We start from the raw sequence: 21,925 nt of genomic DNA on the forward strand, positions 1-21,925 counted from the left end.
CTATATGGTACAAGAGTTCTGATGTTTTTAAGGACCGACTGCAAAAATGCTAGTAAAAGTTCTTCTGTGATTTGAGAGCGCAGATGTTTTGAAGGACTGGCTGCAAATACATGCTGGTCAAATATCCTCTACATGACAGGACCACTCTCAGGTTATTAAGGACCTGTTGCAATAATGCTAGTCAAAATCGGTTTCAGTGCTCTGCTGCTCTTAGGCATCTTCCACAAAAACACTATTCTGTAATGGTCACTGAAATATGAGAAAGGAGTATGAATCATATTTTTCAATTTCAAATTTCCCACTGTCAAAAGTTTTTATTATCTTTGGAAAGATGGAATTTTCGTATTGTGTTGAGTACTTAATATAATGATTTTTTTACAATATAGTACATAGTGTGAAAAAGTGTTTACTCCCTTCCTGATTTCTTTTTTTTTTTTGCATTTTTGTCACACTTATGTCACGTTCGGGCATGTTCGTGTAGTGTAGCGACTCCAGGATGCAGAGATGAGGACCCAAATGCGGGTAAAAATATATTTAATGGAGATGCTATTCAGCAGAAAAACTCACTTGCATGTCCAACAAAAAAACAACAATGATCCAAGAACCAAAGGAGTGCGCACCTGAACTAAATAGGCATCACTGAAAATGGGGAACAGGAAACAAAGCAACGGAAAACAGAACAGAGCAACACAGGAAGTGAATACAAAATAAGGGCATGAACCAAGAACTAAGGCAGGAAAAGAAACTGAGTGAACTGTAACTGGTAAATAATAACTGGTTGGGCCACCATTAGCAGCAAAAACTGCTGAATTGTTGTCATTCAGCCACATTGGAGGCTTTTCCAGCATGAAGCCTTTTTAAGGTCATGCCTTGGATCATCGTCCTGCCGCAGAACCCAAGTTGACTTGCTGATGTTCAGCAAGTCTTCCAGGTCCTGAAGCAGCAAAACATCCCCAGACCATCACACTACCACCACCATATTTTACTGTTGCTTTGATGTTCTTTCTCTGAAATATGGCATTACTTTTACACCAGATGTAACGGGACACGCACCTTTGAAAAAGTTCAACTTTTTTCAAAGGTCTTGGGGATCATCAAGATGTTTTCTGGCAAGTGGTTTTGGTCTTGAAACTCTGCCATGCAGGCCATTTTTGCCCAGTGTTTCTTATTTTGTTTTTATTTTGTTATTTGTTGTTATTTTCTTTTTTTGTTTTTTTCTTATGGTGGAATCATGAACACTGACCTTGACTGAGGCAAGTGAAGCCTGCAGTTATTTGAATTTTGTTGTGGGGTCTTTTGTGACCTCTTGGATGAGTCGTCACTGCGCTCTTGAGGTCATTTTGGTTGGCTGGCCACTCCTGAGAAGGTTCGCCTCTGTTCCATGTTTTCGCCATTTTTAGATAATGGCTCTCACTGTGGTTGGCTGGAGTCCCAAAGCTGTAGAAGTGGCTTTATAACCTTTTCCACATTGGTAGATCTCATTTAAGTTATGTTTTAAGTTTTTAAGTTAAGTTTTTTTCTCTTAACAACAAAAAAACATTTCAAAACTGCAGTTTGTGTTCAGTTGTGTTGACATTGACTAATATTTATATTTGTTTGATGATCTGAAACATTTAAGTTATGACAAACATACATTGAAAGATGTTTTTGGGATACAGTTCTGGACGAGTGGTTCACGCTTACACCTCACAGCTAGGAGACCTGAGTTCAATTCCACCCTCGGCCATCTCTGTGTGGAGTTTGCATGTTCTCCCTGTGCATGGGTGGGTTTACTCTGGTTTCCTCCTATGTTCCAAAAACATGCTAGGTTAATTGGCGACTCCAAATTGTCCATAGGTATGAATGTGAGTGTGAATGGTTGTTTGTCTGTATGTGCCCTGTGATTGGCTGGCCACCAGTCCAGGTGTCTAGCAACTCTACCAGAAATTGTGTTTTTTTGCATGATTTTGAGGGGCGAATAAATCCCAGAGTGACCTTTAGTTAAAGATCGCAGAGAGAGTCGTGACCTTTACGTGTGCTCATGAATAAAAATGGCATGGTCAACTCATTTAGCCAGCATGGTTCTGTCTACTTTAATGTGGTCGTTGGGCATGTGGAACGCGCCTTCTTTGCATGATGGATGTTGCCTTCAAGAAAAGAACAGTACTCTGCCTAGCAACAAGTGATATATCACTGACAGTGATAAATGAAAATGTTTTCAATTAAATGAGTAATCGTAAAAAAACATATTTTTGCTTGGCGAAAGAGCAATTCTAAATTCACAGGAAAAAATGAGCGACCAATTGGTAAAATTTTTATATCAGGGTCTCAAACGTGCAGCTTTTTACTCGTTGGATGCTCACAAAAGCCTACACTGAACTAAGATAGAGTGAGTCACTTAAAAAAAATGTGGTAGAAAATCCCACTTATTTTCTATACCTGTCTTCATTAGGGTCACAGGTAAGCTGGAGCCTATCACAGCTGAATGCAGCAAAATATAAACTATGGAATTATTTCTTTATTTATTTGATTGACATTATTCATTCATTCATTTTCTACCGCTTTTCCTCATGAGGGTCGCAGGCGGTGCTGGAGCCTGTCCCCGCTGTCTTCTGGCGAGAGGCGGGGTACACCCTGGACTGGTGACCAGCCAATCACAGGGCACATATAGACAAACAACCATTCACACTCACATTCATACCTATGGACAATTTGGAGTGGCCTATTAACCTAGCATGTTTTTGGAATGGGGGAGGAAAAAAGGACTTAAAATACTTTGATGGGGGTTGAGAGTTCCTTGTTTCATCAGTTCAGATTCAATAGCATTTCAAACAGCATACTGCATGTTGAACTCCTAGTTAGCCTTGCGCTGAGCAACCATTAAAGATACAATAAACAGAGGCAAAAAAAAAATCAATGTAACACACCAAAAATGTACTGTAAGCCAATGACAACACTAGTCACTTCGTCACACAATAATACATGAACAAGTACAACACAACCTACACAATATAGCGTCTTAAAAAGGTGGGTGCACCTTACTGCAGTTATTCTATCCATAAATCACATAAAAAGGTGGTAAATGTGCGGTTTGAGTCGTCATCGGCGGCCACAGCAGGAGTCGGTGATTGCTTGCTCGCTGGTGACAGCGAATCAGGAAAGGACTGCTGTTGTGGTATTTTAATGCCGCGTTAAAACTGATACATGAAGTTGTGGAATACTGCTGTTTGGCCACATTTTCTGTCTGCTTTTTACATTTTTATTTTCCTTTTCTTGTGTTGCTTTGTCACTTCAAACCCCCACTTCCTTCTTTGTCCTCTGCATGGGTGACGTCACACGTTGGGGACGTAAGCGATTCCACGAGGCAGAGAAAAATCCTTGATTGTTTTTTGTCATTTAGGTACTTGAATTATTTTTATATTTTTTATTGCAAATGTTGATCCAAAATCTGAGAATGTCGGCAATAAGCTAGCAAGGGGGGGAAGAGCCAGGCGGGGAAATAAAACAAAAATAATACAAATAATTAAAAAAGATAGTGTCAAAAAATGTTTATAGCTAATATATATGTTCCATTGCTCCCATTTTTTCACAATTAGCAGGTGGTCTGATGACATAACCTCTACAAATATTTCGGATTTACTGTATTACAATAAAGCATACAACAAGTGTACAATAAAAAAAAATAAAGGCAAAAAAAGATTTTATCTGAATTTCATTTGATTTGAACGATAGAATTATTACTACCAACATTTCTAATTTTTCTTCATATTGTTCCGGTTTGCTCCATTTTTCCCATTTTGTGTTTTTTTTTGTTTAATTTTTATTTCTAAAATATGCCAGGGGGCCAAGATAAAATTAGTGATGAACCACAAATGGCCCCTGGGCTGCACCTTGTACACCCCTGCTATAGTATATTTTCATGGACAAAAGCATTAGGACATAATGAATGAATGGATGTGAGTGCTTGGATTGCTTTGTTTTCTTTGAATCTTAATTGTTCATCTTAACAAGACAAGTTGGACAATCCTTTGCTTCCAACTTGTGTTTGTGTGTGTGTGTGTGTGGGGGGGGGGGCACAAAGCAAGGTCATGCTGGGAGGAGTTTGCTGTACAGGAAAGAGCCCTGAAGTCGTGAATGTTCCTGCTAAATGTTGACATGCATGGAGGCATGGAAGAATGAATGTGTGTTGGAGCCTCGATATTCAAGTTCGTGTCCCCTGCCCTGCACAACACCATCTCCTGCTCCAATTAGGAGAACAGCCCCAGCAGATGGCTATTTCACTCGGGCATGTCAGAACCGCTCCTGAGGTGGACAGTGATTGATTCATTGGCTTTCATTCGTCTGCCGCGATGAATCCGAGGTGGTTAATGGCGGGAAGAGCTTTTTGTTCTGCCTTCCAGGTGTTAAGGACTTTTGGAATAGTTTGTGACCGCTTAGGATTTTCTTGTTTGGGTCCAGATCCTGGTCTAACGGCTCATTACGGCACCACACTAGTACGTTTGGATGCAATAGCTTATTTTAAATGTAAATTAATTAAAATAAAACCAATACAATCAAAAAAAATAAGTCAAAAATAAACCAACAACCAAAATATAATAATAATAATCCCAGGTCGGGATCTCACTACCTAGCGGTATTGCCCCCAACACACCTTCCAGGCTCGATTCTACTCATGATTGGGCATGGGACACAGGCTCAGGCTTGATCACCCTGTAGTTGGCCGTCTGTGATGAGGGTGTCTAGTCTCTAAAGGTCAAAACACCCCCCTGATTCAATGGTACTGATATACACTGGAATGCAATTATAGAGAATGATCAGTCTGTCTTCTTATCCATTGAGAGTAGCTTCTCCATTGTACTCAAGCCTGGAAGGAAGTCCCCTTGCACGTTTCGCTAACAATTGGGTGGCCAGTTCACAGATTCTTGCACTGCTTCTTTGGTCCAGAATGTATTGATTAATGGGGAAAATAAAGGGATAAAACAGTGATTCCTAAAGTGTGGGCCGTGGTGGTACTATAGGTGGACCATGAGAGGTCATTAAAAATATGATTCATTTTTACAAATATTATTTTTAAAATTATTTTTATTGTAAAATATTTATTGCACAATTAAAAAAAAAATACGTTTATAGGCCTAAGTAATAACCGATTGAGTGTTATTGACCTGTCAGTTTATGATTGGAACATCATGCCAGTCTTGAATGCAGTTATGAAAAGTATGAGAATTAATTCTGTCTTGTGTGTGCACCATAGATTAAAAGTTTGGGCTTTCTTTATCCCCCTGCTTTAATTTCAATCCTCAATCTTTATAATAACTATAATAATAATAATAATAACAACAACAATAATAATAATAATAAGATAAGATATGCCTTTATTCGTCCCTCAGTGGGGAAATTTGCATTGCACAGCAGCAAGAGTACATGATCAGTTAAGCAGTAAAAAATACACAATATAGAAAAATAAACAATATAAACAACCCAAGTATTAACAAAATCAACAGTTTTTCCCAGAGTTATATACAATACAGTATGTAGATAATATGAAACGAGATGAGATATATGACCAGTCTATACACTGAGATCTTGCTAGTGAGTTAATATGAGGCATTATGGAAATTCTTCACATAGAACTTAGTATATTGCATTTAGAGCCCTAATAATAATAATAAGTGCTCTGAGAACGCAGCATTTTGTGTTTATGGGACAAAGGTGGGCCACGGACAATTTTCTGATTTTCAAGTGGGCCCTGAGTTGGTAAAGTTTGGGAACCCCTGAGATAAAGGATGGGTTCCCTGAGCCTGTTGTAGACCCACAACAGAACAGGAATGATAATACTGGGGATGCAAACCATGACTGCCAAAGTGAAGAACCCGTCGGAAAATTGATCCACACAGAATATAGGTCATGCTAATGTTTGTGGACTTTCTAATGTGGACCTTTGTGTGGTGTGATGACGTCATGCAGACCCCAGATTTAGACACAGCCTCTTTTCCATTCATTTAGTGTCCTTGACATTGACCATACTGAGGGTGCATTTTCCTCCAGACTGTGTTGGGAAGATCTGAAGCCACTGAGGAACATCAGTCAATACGATTGAATGCTTCCACATACAAGCACGTCTAATGACTAATTAAATAGTCTTTGTGAAGAACAGACTGGTGGTATGTATCAAAGGATGCCTTTTAGACACTAGCCCAGCCAATGTGCGCCTATTTGTTGTTGTGGCGTAAACATCTTCATCATGTAAATCCTCCTCCTCACCATGGCAAACTTTATCAACAACTCTATTCCTTTCTTTTCACTAAGGAATCATGTTTTCCTGTTCTGCTGAACACTAACAACCATATTTATTTATTGATTCACACATCTCGCTGCCCTCAAGGGCTTTTTTAAAATGTATTTTTTTATGGCAGGTGTCACTTCAAGTGTCACCGGCAAAACGACAGCTGTGACGCGCTCCGCTGGCGCTACGAGCTCCTCCATCATCTCACATCAGCTGCCAGCGCATCGCTCGGCCAATTAAATCCACCGCAAGACCAATTCCACCTGCCACTTTACAACACACAAAAAAAACACACAATATGCCTATTACTGTGGTTGTTTGCAAAAGTATACAGCTGCAGAGCATCATACTGACAGCTGTTTCGAATATTTGGATTAGTTAAGGCTGCATGGCAGTCAAGTGGTTAGCGTGCAGGCCTCACAGTTAGGAGACCAGAGTTCAATCTCTGTGTGGATTTTGCATGCGTGGGTTTTTTCCTCCCACATTCGTGACAACAAAAAATAAATAAATAAAGTTAAAAAAAATAAAGTTAAAAAGAAAACCACAAAAACATTTCAATTATATTAGGAAAGCAGGAAGTGAACAAATGTAACAGTTACTGATTGTAAAAGTACCAGATGGAGGGGTAGGATTTAATAAGCTTTGCTTCTTCCTACTCCTTTTGGACATGTGGAACTGTGAACTGATTATGGGATGCACTCAATTGTAATCTGATGCATGTTCAAATGAAATTAAACCATTACCATATACTACACGATGCGTTCGATCCCCAAGATAAGATGTAAGACAAGAGAGTACCGGACCAGTAACACCAATATGCATTTGAAGGCGTTCCAGTAGGATAGAGTGATGGACGGTATCAAAGGCAGCACTGAGATCTAGTAATAATAATCTTGAGGATGTGTCACAATCCATAAACATTTGTCATTTTTTCCAATGTCTGATTCAGTAGGGTGTTTCACCCTCAACCAGACTGAAGAGGTTCAAATAAATGACTCAAGGCCATGTGATCATTGAGCTGTTGTGCTATAATTTTTTTTTTTACAAGGATTTTCGAAAGCAGAAAGGTTCTGGCCATCGATGGCCACAGCAGCCCTTCATCGTTGTCTAATTCGTGATGGAAATTACTTTTGAGATAATTGAATTCATCAAGTGATGCTCACGTGGTGCTAGCTAGTGGTGATGTGCGAGACGTTATTTGAAGCCTTGAGGACACAGGGCCCCTAATTGGCAGACTGCCGTTCCAGTCCAGACACTGATTTAGCTATAAGGGTATTGGTGTATGTAGGGCAGTCAAATACACTTTGATTACTAAATTATTTCATTGATTACGTGAAACTTTTTAAGAACGCGGCCCTTTATTCTTTAGTATTCTTTAGTATTTAGTATTCTTTAGTAAAAGAATAAAGTATGACGCAAGAATATCTGCAAATGGACATCATTTGAAATACAAATCACAAAAAATGGAATTGGAAACGGATGTAGAGATCCAGACACAATGTTTTTTTCACGCCATTTTCTTCACATAATATTATGACTTTATTTCCATAATATTTTGACTTCATTTTAATACCAATATTAAATAGTTAAGTCATTTCAGTCACAGGTCATAATTACAAGAAGAAAAAGGAAAGTTGAATATTTGGAAAATGTAAAAAAAAAAAAAAAGTGAGAAATGGGGAAAAAATAGCTGTGGTTTTACAAGAATACCATGAAAATATTAAGAAAAAAAGTCATACTGTACTGTCAACTGTAATTTTCCAAGAATAAACTCGTAATATTATTATTATGCTCATTTTTGGGCCTTTGTATTGAGTTGGGGACTCTTATAGAGCAGCCAGGCACGATAACCAACACAGAAAGCTTTCTAGATCTTTCTAGAATCTGCACCTATTCAGCTATAATTCCTTAGATTTCCATAACGGTCTGTTTGAATGAATGCAGAAAAGACTATCGTTATTACACAGAGGATGTTAAAACCCTTGTTACCAGGTGGTGCAAGACTTTTACCCCTTTGTGTGTTGAGCAGGCGCACCTACCTCTCTGACTTCTCCATTTAAAGGGTTAAAGCCTCCTATGTTAAAGTCAGGTTGAAGGAAATTCACTCAGGTTTTCACGGCGTAGTTAGACTAAGCACAATGGAGTAACCTTATTTAAATTGTACTCAGCACTAGACCCTTTGCTTATAGCCGCTTTCCTTCTTAATGGTTTGTTGCACTTGGTGTAGACCTGGGAAACTTTACTAATCTATTAGCGATCAGAAGGACCTGTTTATCTTATCATAAGTGTGACCGGAACAACCTAAATGGAATCTTCTCATGCAAACAGCTTAATCTTTTATCATAAAAACAACAGAAAAGATGAATGAAGGAAATTTAATAATAAGGGCAATAAGCAGCAAAATATGTAAAATAATACGTTACTTTGTCTTTCAAAATACTGTTGAGCTCCATTCACATTTGATTAAACATATGAACAAAAGTTGTAAAAATGTCCCAACCGGTAATGTCTAAAGTGGTCAAAAAGGAGGAGTGGATCTCTACCACACTTTTTCCCAAAAAGAACAAAAACCATTCCACAACAGTATCCAGATAAAAAGCCATAGCATTTCAGTATGTGGAATCAAATTTGGGGCGTTTTCTCCAAAGTCCAGAACACTAACCACTACACCGTGGCGCCTCGATTAATCATGATTAGTCATGATTAGTCATGATTAATTCATTTGAAAACTGATTCATCTGATGGAAAATGTACAGTAATCATAGGACAGCCATAGTCGTGTGTCTTGACGACAATGGCAGTGCAGCTCTTTGATGAGTTGGTTTACATGGACGGGTTGTGGACTTAAGCAGGTTTGACAGGACAGGAAGCATTGTCCTCATCATCATCATCATCATCATCATCATCATCATCATTAATTACTATTCTGTCATCCTCAACAGTGAAGCCGACTGTCATTGATGTGGACATCTTTGTCAACAGCATTGGACCCGTGTCGTCGATAAACATGGTAAGTGTGAAACATGTGTCCCAAATGTCAGCACTTTTTTAAACTGCAAAAAAAACCTTTTAATTTTTCAAAAATAAGGTTTGCGGAAAAAGCTTCTGCTGGGGTCAGGGTTTGATGCTGCCGATTCCAATACCAATCATCCATGAATGAGATCAGCCTATACCAATCACAGGGATTAATTTTAGTCTTTACTTATGATGAATGGTATTGGTCATTTTGGTAGAACAAACGCAGCAAACCACTGAAACCAATGCACCCGTGAACCGTCTTCCTGCTCGAGGAAAACAGACACATGGAAATATATTGAGGCCAGCAAAATTATCAAAATGATCTTAAAATGAATTTATTCTAACTGGATCGGTTGCTGAAGCTGCTGGGATGAGAATCAGCACCTCCAAGTCCGAGTCCATGGTTCTCGCCATTGGGTTCTTACCATTTCTGCCCCTAGTGGAGGAGTTTACGTACGTTGCGGTTTAGTTCCTGAGTGAGCCAAGGCTGGAACATGAGCTCGACAGTCGGCAGCGATGCAAACTCTGCATCGTTCTACGTTCCTACCCTCACCTATGGTCAAGAACTTTGGGTAGTGACCAAAAGGACAAGATGGTGGTACAATAAGGTGAGCAGCACTGTCATGGTAGTGTCAAACTCCAGCTCCTCTGCATTGAGAGGACCCAGATGAGGTGACTCGGGCTGCCTTTCTGAGGAGGATGCCTCAGGAAAGACCCAGGACATGTTGGAGAGACTATATCTCTCAACTGGCCAAGGAATGTCTGTGCTTCCCTCCTTAGGCTGCTGCCCCTGCAACCTGACCTCATACAAACCGTAGAGGATGGATGGCTTTTCATTCTGGTTGAATGTATTTTTGAAAAGGTTTGATGGTTTCCAAGCATGGAGAGCCTGCTTTAAATCACACCACAGATTTTCAATAATATTTCGGTCTGTGGACTGAGATGGCGATTCCAGAAAGTTGTACTTGTTCCTCTGCATGAATGCCTTAGTAGAATTGGAGCAGTGTTTAGGGTCGTTGTCTTATTGGAAGTATCCAGCCCTGACGCAACTTCAACTTTGTCACTGATTCTTGATCACTGTTGGCAACAATCTGCTGATACTGACTGGAATCCATGCCACCTTCAACTTGAAGAAGATTTGCAGTACCTGCACTGGCCACACAGCCCCACAGCATGATGGAACCACCACCAAATGTTACTGTGGGTAGCAAGTGTTTGTCTTGGAATGCTGTGTTCTTCATCCGCCACGCATACCGCCCCTTGTTATGTCCAAATAACTCAATTTGACTGTCATATATTAGTATATATTTATATATATGTATAATAGTTGAACATCTACACCAGGGGTCTCAAACTCAATTTACTTGGAGGCCACTGGAGTTAGGGTCTGGGCGAGACTGGGCCGCATCAGGTTTTCCAAAAAAAACCCCATTCATACTTTTTTTATTTACAACATATTGCGCAACTGCAGGGTCTTGAGACACATGCTAACTCGCAAACTAGAGAGCTAGCGACCTAACATTAAACTTTCATATCAAAGTGGGGGCCTCAAACTAGTGTCCTGCGGGCCACATTTGGCCCACGGGCCGCGTGTTTGAGGCCCCTGATCTACACCAAGATCATGTTGTAGGTCTTTGGAGCTGGTCTGTGGGTTGACTTTGACTGTTCTCTCCATCCTTGGCTTCTGCTTATCTGAGATTTAGCCTCCCTCTTTGTGATGCATTTTTTGACCTCGGAGTGACTGATAGTCCAGAAAATAGGATAAATAGGTCAGGAGGTGCGTCTTTTAATGAAAGTATGGGAAACTTTGTGAGGTGGTGTGGTATACAGTAAGTATACCACACTCACCAACTGCTACTTATTTGTTGTACTGAAAGAATCCAGCAGGTAATGAACAATGCGAGCATGTACTTTTGTTTAAGGTAGTAGTGGAACAATATCCTCACAAAGTCTTTATTTTTCTAAAGCACATTGTTCTAAAGAACACTGGCATTGCTTCTTATTACGCTGCTGCCATTATTTCAAGGTGTCGCATCACAAAAAGAACAATGTGCTTTTAGGTTTAGGGCTCCAGAATAATAGGGCTAATTAGTATTTATTAGTATTCTAAGCTATTATGCGTTACCCGCCTCAAGCTCACCACCAAACCAGGGAGCTTTTGTTGTGTTCACGCCAACACCAAAATAATCCACTTTCTCTTGTTTTTATGAAACACCCAAGAAGTTTGAAATGTTTTACTGCTAGCTCACGGTAATCTATGGAAGCCTGTTTCCTGTAACATGACTTCATAAGGCTAACACTATGACTAGTGTCTTGGCTTGGTGATTGGATCATTGAAATCAGACACGGTACCTTCAAGGGCCAAGGAGAGACACTAAGGCTGAGGATTTTAACCCTTGTTACATTAGGTTAATTGGTGACTCCAAATTGTCCATAGGTATGGATGGGAGTGTGAATGTTTGTTTGTCTATATGTGCCCTGTGATTGGCTGGCTGGCCAGGGTGGACCCCGCCTCTTGCCCGAAGTCACCTGAGATAGGCTCCAGCATAACCCTCGCCTCACCTACTGTATATACAGGTATATATATCGTTGAACTTAAACCAGACTTGACTATTCACACAGCGGCTGAAATAAGTATTTAACACGTCACCATTTTTCTCAGTAAATATTTTTAGCTAGGAGAGGGTTCAATCCCACCCACCATTTGTGTGTGGAGTTTGCATGTTCTCCCCGTGCATGCGTGGGTTTTCTCCGGGTACTCCGGTTTCCTCCCACATTCCAAAAACATGCTAGGTTAATTGGCCACTCCAAATTGTCCATAGGTATGAATGTGAGTGTGAATGGTTGTTTGTCTATACGTATGTGACCTGTGATTGGCTGGCCACCAGTCCAGGGTGTACCCCGCCTCTCACTCGAAGACAGCTGGGATAGTCTCCAGCACCCGCCGCGACCCTCGTGAGGATAAGCGGTAACCCTAAACACTGCTCCAATTCTACTAAGGCATTCATGCAGAGGAACAAGTACAACCTTCTGGAATGACCATCTCAGTTCACAGACCTAAATATTATTGAAAATCTGTGGTGTGATTTATTTCCATGCTTGGAAACCATCAAACCTGACGCAACTGGGGATGTTTGGGAAAGAAGAATGGTCCAAAATACCTTCAACCAGAATCCAGATCCAGAGTTTTTTTAAAAGCGGTTCTTGTTGGGTGTTGGTAAAACACGGACTGCGTAATTCCGGTGGTAATTTGCAAACCAATCCTTGCAAATCTTGAAATGGACCAATCAGAAATTATTTAGACCGCGGTCCGTAGTCCACAGTCCATGTTTTACCCACACCCGTTCTTGTTTGCGATCAACCAATCAGCGATCGTTTGACTACGAAAACGTCTATCACGGTGTCCCTGCCAACATGGTCTAATTCTTCAACAACTTCTGAAGGAAAACAGCAAAAAGTGATGAAACAGTGCCTCCTAAACAAGTATTTTATTAGCGGCAGCAAATCAAATGATGGCACAGGTGAGTGAATCACATTGAATCACCCAATAACTTGTGTTGTCATTTATTATTTAATAAGCACAATGTTTATTCAATCATACGTAAATGTACTTTTATTTATCAAAGCAAAGTGCTTAGAAGTCTCTTGACAATCCAGATTTCCATGCAACGTCATGATCTATGTAGGAAAACAACTACAAGAAATGATAATAATTTAATTTTTATTTGAGATTCTCATGTGATGCCACAAAAATTAGATGATAACATTATGGCAGTCATTTCATTTTACATGGGGCAAGTTCGGGCAAGTAGTTCTCACCTTAAGGATTCCCCATGGGCAAGTCATTTTTGTTTTTAATGTAGAGCCCTGATAATTATTGCCCACTTTCTGTCAATCCTATAAACTCAATTTCCCTTCTCATCTGTCCCTGTGTTGGTCTGCTATATGATATATTTACCTGGAATGGATGATCCCAACAACCAGTCATTTAGAAAGGGAAATTTTGGTGCCAACATTTTTTCATACAATTTTAATAACATCTGGAAACCTTTGAAATTGTGTGGTCATTGACTTCTTCTCCAATAGCAAAGATCCAAAGGACAAGTAAGAAAGGCCAAAGAGAGGAAGTAGCTTTTACAGGCCCTAATGTAGCTCCCAAGAAAGGTGAAAAAATCTTTGTGGCCACAAGCTGATGGGCATCGATCATCGTCTCTCTGGTGGGAAATAATGGCGGGGATTAGAAGGCAGCAGAAATCCACGTCTGCTTCAGCCCACAGTGGCTCCATTTATTCACTTTGCCGCCGTTAAACGCAGGATGATGTCCCGTTTTTCTTTTAGCTCCCCACAGCGGCACACACAATTAAAAGGTCATGAGCGTGGTGTGGGTCTGTGGATGACAGACTTCTTTGTCGTTGCAAAGCCATTCATGCCAAAGGTCATATTCACTGCAATATGAAACGAATTGGGAAGCCTCCTGCTGTCTTTAGCTCAGATGATGCTAATCGCACATAAGAAACCATCGCCTTGGCAATCTGTTTTCTGCTTCAACAACATTCAAGTAATAACTCATAAGGGCTTATGTACAATAAAGCAGTGCTCTCAAATTTGTGGCACATGGGTCAATTGCAGCCCACGGGACCATATTCTGTGGCCTAAAAGTTTAGTGTCCACCAAAGAGATGATCAGAAACTCTGTAGCAATAGTCAGCACTGAAATTGTCACACAGTGAAATACACGAAGCGTCGCTAGGCAGAACATTAACTACTATCAATGTTCCAACAGCGACCTTAGTTCTAAGCGTGTAACTTAAGCAATTTTTTTGCAAAGTGGCGCAAAGCATGCTAGGTAGCCAGAAGCCCTCTTTGCAATGCGGTAATATCTAAAACAGAAAAATATACAAACTTTTTCAGTGCTTTGTTTCCGATTTTCTACAATAAAAGCTCTTAATTTTAATTTTTCTGCCCAAAATAAGATGAAAAATAAATAAACAAATCAAGAATAAAGAAAATCAATCAATAAGTAATAAATACATATAATAATAATAATAAAACGGCAAATAACAAAAACTTAAGAAACCACATATAGTTGGTGGGTAGACAAATTATTTTTTTCAGATTAAAATGAACAAAGCATTATTAGAGCCCTGGTGACATGACAAAACACGACTATAGTCACATTTATACTTTTTATATTTACAACATATTGCGCAACTGCAGAGACACATGCTAACTCGCAAACTAGAGAGCTAGCGACCTAAACGGTAGCCTTCAAGTTATTTCCTTTAAACTTAAATAGCCAAAAACTTACCACTTCCACACGGATAGGGAGGATAACTATTAACAGTTATTTAACCTTTAACATGAACATTAATCAAACGTAATAATTTTTTCTGGGTACATGATACCATACAGCATCCATATCAAACTTGCGCGGGCCGCACTAACATTAAACTTTCATATCAAGGCGGGGGCCTCAAACTAGTGTCCTGCGGGCCACATTTGGCCAGTGTGACCAGTGGAGAATACACAACATCTTTGAATGTGTCTTCTGAATCCCTGATATTTTTATTTGACTTCAAATAAACTGTCTCACCCAGCCTCCAGCGGCCACCCCCATGTTTGAGTTTGAGACCCCAATGCTAAAGACGTGTGTTCCCCCAGGAGTACCAAATAGACATCATCTTCGCTCAGACGTGGACCGACAGCCGCCTGCGCTACAACAGCACCATGAAGATACTGACGCTCAACAGCAACATGGTGGGCCTCATCTGGCTGCCTGATACCATCTTCAGGAACTCCAAGAACGCAGACTCACACTGGATCACCATGCCCAACCAGCTCCTCAGGATCTGGAACGACGGCAAGATCCTCTACACCTTAAGGTAGAACGCACGGTTGCTGTTTGAATCCTGTATGCTGATGATCAGCTTCACTTTTATCTTCTTGACCATGTGTTCTTCAAGCTCACACTCACCTTCTCGTCCTATACCCGTGTCTCACTGCTCCACTTCCTGTGATGACTCGCCTCTTCACTGATGCACTCCTTACATACTACTTACTTACTCTTCGTGTAAACCTTGCATTTATGAGTACATTTTATATTTCATTTCATGTATTTCATTTTTAGTCCTGTACTCATATATCTAGTTTGCCATTTATTTATTTTCAATATCTGTATTGACTTATTTTCTGTTTATTACCTGCCTATGAATGCATCTGTTAGTGAACATGTGGAAGTGAACAAATGATCAGTAATTGCTGAGACGGGGACTAGGCATGGGTAGGATGAAAAAAACTTTGCTTCCTGCTATTCTGTTTCAGACATGCTAAACAGCGGAAGCATGCAATGTACCTTTGCTAAATAAACCACACCATTAGCAAAATAAATATCCTAAAACGCTATCACACCATCCCATAGATGCGCCTGTACTATCTGCTGGTGCTCTATTGTACCCCCCCGCCCCCCTCGCTACCGAGGATCAGCTTGACCCACTTGAGAATTTTTTTTGTGCTTTGCCAGCTTGATTTGATATTCCAGCAGACTTGACGCAAACAAAGAAGACGGGAAACAATTAGCAATGCGAGCCCACATATTCAAGAATGTCCTCCTGGCATCTTCACACCAAACACCTCCTGCTTTTTAATAAACATCAGCCAGGGCTTCTCCCTTCTCCCATGTCCGTATTTCCCATTGTGCAAACTTTGAGGAGTAATATCCGCCGATTGCATGAGAAGAAGACAATGAAATGTCATTTGCTTTTGATTAATTATGCCTTGACATGGCGGCAGCAAACAAAGATGACATTCTGTGATAGCGCTGCCTGCGATTATGTGACCTGCTTTAATGAGTACAAAAAAAAGCTTCTGTTTTGTCTGTCAAGGAGGCAGCAACGTTGAAGAGATCAGCACAGCCTGCTAAGATCAACTCTGGTTATTTAATGGATTTCAAAGTATAAAGACAGCCCAAAGATAGCTGGGATAGGCTCCAGCATACCCCTGCGACCCAAGTGAGGATAAGCGGTATAGAAAATGGATGGATGGTAGCAGGTTATTGTTTGCTTTATGCATGATTTTAGCAGTAACACAAAAATACAGTATACAGTAGTGACTGAAGAACTAACAAATAACTAATGACTAAGGCCCATAGATTTAGAGTGGTTACTAATGATCTAATGAGTAGAGTCGTTACTGAGGGACTAAGGCACATAAATCTGGAGTAGTGACTGAGGAACTAACAAAGAACTAATGACTAAGGCCCATAGATTTAGAGTGGTTACTAAGGATCTAATGAGTAGAGTCGTGACTGAGGGACTAAGGCACATAAATCTAGAGTAGTAACCGAGGAACTCATGAAGAACTAATGACTAAGGCCCATATATTTAGAGTGGTTACTAAGGATCTAATGAGTAGAGTCGTTACTGAGGGACTAAAGCACATAAATATAGAGTAGTGACTGAGGAACTAACAAAGAACTAATGACTAAGGCCCATAGATTTAGAGTAGTTACTGAGGATCTAACGAGTAGAGTCGTGACTGAGGGACTAAGGCACATAAATCTAGAGTAGTAACCGAGGAACTCATGAAGAACTAATGACTAAGGCCCATATATTTAGAGTGGTTACTAAGGATCTAATGAGTAGAGTCGTTACTGAGGGACTAAAGCACATAAATATAGAGTAGTGACTGAGGAACTAACAAAGAACTAATGACTAAGGCCCATAGGTTTAGAGTAGTTACTTTCCCCCTAGTTATTTTTACTGGTAATGAGTTACTTTTGTAGTGGAGTATCTCAGTTAGTACTTTTTTTTGAGAAGTAACTAGTAACTTTAACTAATTACTTTTTTAAAGTAACGTGTCCAACACTGGTCAACTCATCTGTGACTTTTTTACTAGCTCTTGTGTGCTTCCCCCGGAACAAAGTGCAAATAATACTAGCAAATAATACTAGTCATTAATGTACAGGTTGAACAGTTTTGACTCCAGTATTTGTGTCAACACACAGCCAATATTGTGTACAAAGATGGCAACACTCGTGAGTAGCAAGATCACTGTGCCTCGCCTGCGGTCAAGCACGAGTGCTGTCTGCACAGGGGGAGCTGCGATTCATGGAGGGGAAAGATGAATTCCAACATGTACTGTGACACCTGAGGAAACTGTACGTTTCCCTCAGTGCCAACAGCACTCGTGCACGTTGCTTGACTGTAGAAAAGACGCCATTATCTTGCTATTGGCTTGTGTTGCCTGATATGTTGACAAAAATGGCTGTGTATTAAACCTACACTGATATCCAAGCTGTACGCCGACTACTCTATAATATTGTGTTTGACAAGGCTAAATAAAAAGGAATGTTGAAATGTCAGGGATGGAGACTTTGGGGTTGTTTTTAAACAGATTGATTTCCTTTTTGGCAGACTTACCATCAACGCAGAGTGCCAGTTGCAGCTGCACAACTTCCCAATGGACGAACACTCGTGTCCACTCATCTTCTCCAGCTGTGAGTACGCAACACGCCGACTTTGTGCACACAACCAAGTCACAGCAGTCCTTGAAGCGGGTTACAAATGAAAAGCATATAATTTTGTCTCTTGACTGTACAAGCACTTTTGGTTAATCAGCCGTCGCCATGGAAATGCTCGCCGTTCATTTAGAAGCGGTCTGACATGCTCACGTGGAGGCTAGTTTGTGAGTTGTCATGGCAACGTTTGAACAGAACCCCACATCGCAGACATATTAATCCACAGAACTAATGGAACAAGAACATGACGAATATTACACAAGGCTGCATTTAAAGCAGGGGTGTCCAAACATTTTCCCAGTGAGGGCCACAAATGATGCATCTTTGCCACTTTGATATTTTGGTAAGCAACACATGTAGACCAAGTTACATGTCAATCACAGGGCACATATAGACAAACAACCATTCACACTCACATTCATACCTATGGACAATTTGGAGTGGCCAATTAACCTAGCATGTTTTTGGAATGTGGGAGGAAACCGGAGTACCTGGAGAAAACCCATGCATGTACCACGGATGAATTAAAAAAAAAAAAAACAGCCTTGGTGTTTTCATTACATTAGCATGCGCATCATGGCGAGCCAAGCGTGTATAACTTGTATAACTTTATTTTGACCTGAACACATCAACAGCAGTGCAATTCCGACGCCGTACACTGTATGTATCTCCTACTCACAAACATGTCTAGTCATGGGAACGACACATCCTCATTGTCACTAGATGATGCAATCATGGACACTCCAAACACCACAACACCACCTAATCATCATGGGTGCATGTGTGGTCTAAATAAACAGAAATACAAAAAAACAATAAGTACTTATAAGTATTTATATTTTAGTATTATATTATATAAATATTCATTCATTCATTTTCTACTGCTTATCCTCATGAGGGTTACGATGGGTGCTGGAGCCTATCCCAGCTGTCTTCGGGCCAATCACAGGGCACATATAGACAAACAACCATTCACACTCATACCTATGGACAATTTGGAGTCGCCAATTAACCTAGCATGTTTTTGGAATGTGGGAGGAAACCGGAATATCCGGAGAAAACCCACGCATGCACGGGGAGAACATGCAAACTCCACACAGAGATGGCCGAGGGTGGAATTGAACCCTTATCTCCTAGCTCTGAGGTCTGCGCGCTAACCACTCGACCGCTGTGCCGATTATATAATATTATATATATATATTATATATATAATAATTATTATATATATAATAAGTATTTATTTTTATTTTGCCCATCATCCACAATTCTTATGTGAGACATGGACACACATTCTCTTCTGTGTGTGTTCTAAAGATATAAAAACAGCTAAAAAGAGGCAGCTAAGAATGCACGTAATCTATTCCGCCTACAAAGCCTCCTGAACAAAGCACATCATGTGATGTTATATATGCATATTAAGCAAGCTACAGAGACATTATTAGTCACATTGTTATTTCAAAGAACTACATTTTTGGCGTAGTGACACCTTGCCACGCCACACCGGCAAGCTAGCGACTAGCTTCACCACACACTCCCTCACAAAGCCTCATGACATAAGCGGAAGGTAACACTATATATTGAAGCTGCCACTGCTGCTGTTTTTTGTTTTTGACTTAGGAAATGTTAACACTTAGATGCCTTTCTTACTTTGTCTCAATGTGACGTTCCAATAATGTTTCAAATGACCAAAATACAACAAAAAATTGGCATATGTGAGTCATAATTGCAAATGGTGATTAATCATGATTAATTCATTTGAAAAAGTCACCCATCTGATGAAACAATTGTATCACTTGACAGCCCTGGTATTTATGTGTACAAAGCACCAGCAACAGACCCGCCAACCTTGAGAAGCAGTGTTTTATAGGAAGTTATTCAAACGTGAAATTCACCCCCGCAGAGAGAGAAACTGAGTGTCTTCCTGTCAGACTAATCTTTTCAATCTTCTTCAAGCTATTAGAGCTGTTTGTGGCAACGTTATGTGTTGCATTCACATTCAATTATGAAGAAAAGGCCATTTTGCAAAATAAGATGTTTTACTATCTGAAGGATGTGGTTAATAATGTGACGGGAGCCGGGTGGCGAATGTTAATGGAAGTCATTCGTCAAGCGTGTTTGAAAACAATTAGTCGTTTGGCCCATGTCGTCGCTCACAGTTCATTATTTTGCTAATGGCAAGCCTCTTAGGACAAATTGCTATCGGGCAGAGTGATAATTTTGTTAGGCTTACAACTTAAAGCGATTATGCAACCGCAGGAGGAAGGGAAGATGGCGAACCAAAAGCAGAAATGGAACCATTAGCACGTCATTAGCTTGGCGTGATGGATCGTAAAAGCAGACAACGGAAAGGTTGGCGGCGGCAACATAGAGACGAATAAGGCGCCTTATTAGACTCAAGCGTTCATTTAATCCGCCTTCCTTCCTCCGGCTCTCGCTCTGACGTCGTTTCATTAGCCCGCCTTCCTCAGCACAAGACAAATGGTCCTCCGGTGGGGATGCTGATCCATCAGCAGGACTCACGTGATGCGTGTCATTGCAGACGGGTACCCGAGAGACGAGATGGTCTACAAGTGGAGGAGGAACTCTGTGGAGGCGGCCGACCAAAAGTCCTGGCGACTCTACCAGTTTGACTTCATGGGCCTCAGAAACACGTCTGAAATCGTAACCACCACAGCAGGTACGACTCCCCACATGCGTAATTGCACCGTGGTGATCACAAGTTGTCTTGTACCTATGCCATCAATCAAGTTTGTACTCTACACTCTACAGGGGCTATGAGTTATATTATAGCTTATTTTGGGGGTTAAAGGACCCCCCGACGTTAGCAACACTACAGCATGTGACACTAATATCATAAAGAAAAACTAAATCATGAAACTTACAGCTTCAACATTCTTAGCTGACAGTTGGCTAGTTATTTTAAGACGTGTAGCGAAGCCTGCTTTGGGGTCACAATGTCAGAGAAAGCTGCAGCTTTAAAAGTGAGCGTTTGAGCCCCTCTTTTCTGCACTAAGTATCAAAACTATTGGGAACTAAATCATTGGTAACTAAATCATTGGTATAGCTATAGCTATAACTATAGCTGTAGTTATAGCTATAGTTATAGCTATAGCTGTCGTTATTAGTTATAGCTATAGCTGTCGTTATTAGCTATAGCTATAGCTGTAGTTATAGCTATAGCTATAGTTATAGCTGTAGTTATAGCTATAGCTATAGTTCTAGCTATAGCTATAACTATAGCTGTAGTTATAGCTATAGCTATAGTTATAGCTGTAGTTATAGCTATAGCTATAGTTCTAGCTATAGCTATAACTATAGCTGTAGTTATAGCTATAGCTATAGTTATAGCTATAGTTGTAGTTTTAGCTATAGCTAAAGTTAGTTAGCGTATTAGCTGGAGGAAAACTGATCAAACTTACAGATCCCATGTCTGTTGCTGACTGACAGATGGTTGGCAGAGTTTCATTTAAAGATGTGTAGCGAAGCCTTCTTTTTCACAAATCAGTGCAGGCTCGTCTAGCCAGGTGCGGGTCATAGACGATACGTTCTCCATGAGGAAGGTTTGACACAAGACTGAAGTCTACCTGGCGCCCTCTCTAGGTGACTATGTGGTGATGACGGTGTACTTTGACCTGAGTCGGCGTATGGGCTACTTCACCATCCAGACGTACATCCCTTGCATCCTCACCGTGGTCCTCTCCTGGGTCTCCTTCTGGATTAAGAAGGACGCCACCCCTGCCAGAACCGCTTTAGGTCCGTGGAATGGCTTCAGTCTATTTCTTTGTCACGCTCTGCCGCCGTCGTTGGTCTCACTTCTATCTCTGCGTCTTCTTATCTGGTTTGCATTTGCTTTCAACTTGAGTCACGCCATCTGCTTCTTCTCTTTTTCTTTCTGCTCTTGTCTTTTTTTTGTCCGCTCTCGCTTTGTTGTTGTGCAGTCCTGTGGAACATTTGGGTCAAGGTAACGCCTTTCATTTTTGTCTTTTACCAGAATTGTTCCCACTAAAGCTGGGCCGTGTCCAAAGTGCGCAACTCGTGGATGTTTTTCTAAAAATATAATGTTCCAAAAAACGTAAAAAAATACAAAATTTTTTTTATTGTAAAATGAAAAACAAATAGAAAAGTGAAAAT

At 40.5% G+C, this 21,925-nt stretch overlaps 1 protein-coding gene across 2 annotated transcripts in view; it reads left to right on the plus strand.

The window, feature by feature from the left end:
- Positions 1–21,925, plus strand: part of gabrg3 (gamma-aminobutyric acid type A receptor subunit gamma3) — a 29,748-nt gene that overhangs the window by 2,419 nt on the left and 5,404 nt on the right. Inside the window, exons 3-7 of one of the 2 annotated variants that reach the window (XM_058074152.2) lie at positions 9,205–9,272; positions 14,941–15,161; positions 17,691–17,773; positions 20,334–20,471; positions 21,395–21,547. In XM_058074152.2, coding sequence (XP_057930135.2) covers positions 9,205–9,272; positions 14,941–15,161; positions 17,691–17,773; positions 20,334–20,471; positions 21,395–21,547 — 663 coding nt within the window. Of the gene's footprint in view, positions 1–9,204; positions 9,273–14,940; positions 15,162–17,690; positions 17,774–20,333; positions 20,472–21,394; positions 21,548–21,732; positions 21,756–21,925 lie in introns of both variants that reach the window. The other variant, XM_058074153.2, reaches the window with a different exon arrangement.

Source organism: Doryrhamphus excisus, linkage group LG4 (genome assembly GCF_037039965.1).
Source record: "Doryrhamphus excisus strain RoL-2023G ecotype Guam linkage group LG4, RoL_Dexc_Guam_v1.1, whole genome shotgun sequence".
Classification (NCBI taxonomy): domain Eukaryota; kingdom Metazoa; phylum Chordata; class Actinopteri; order Syngnathiformes; family Syngnathidae; genus Doryrhamphus; species Doryrhamphus excisus.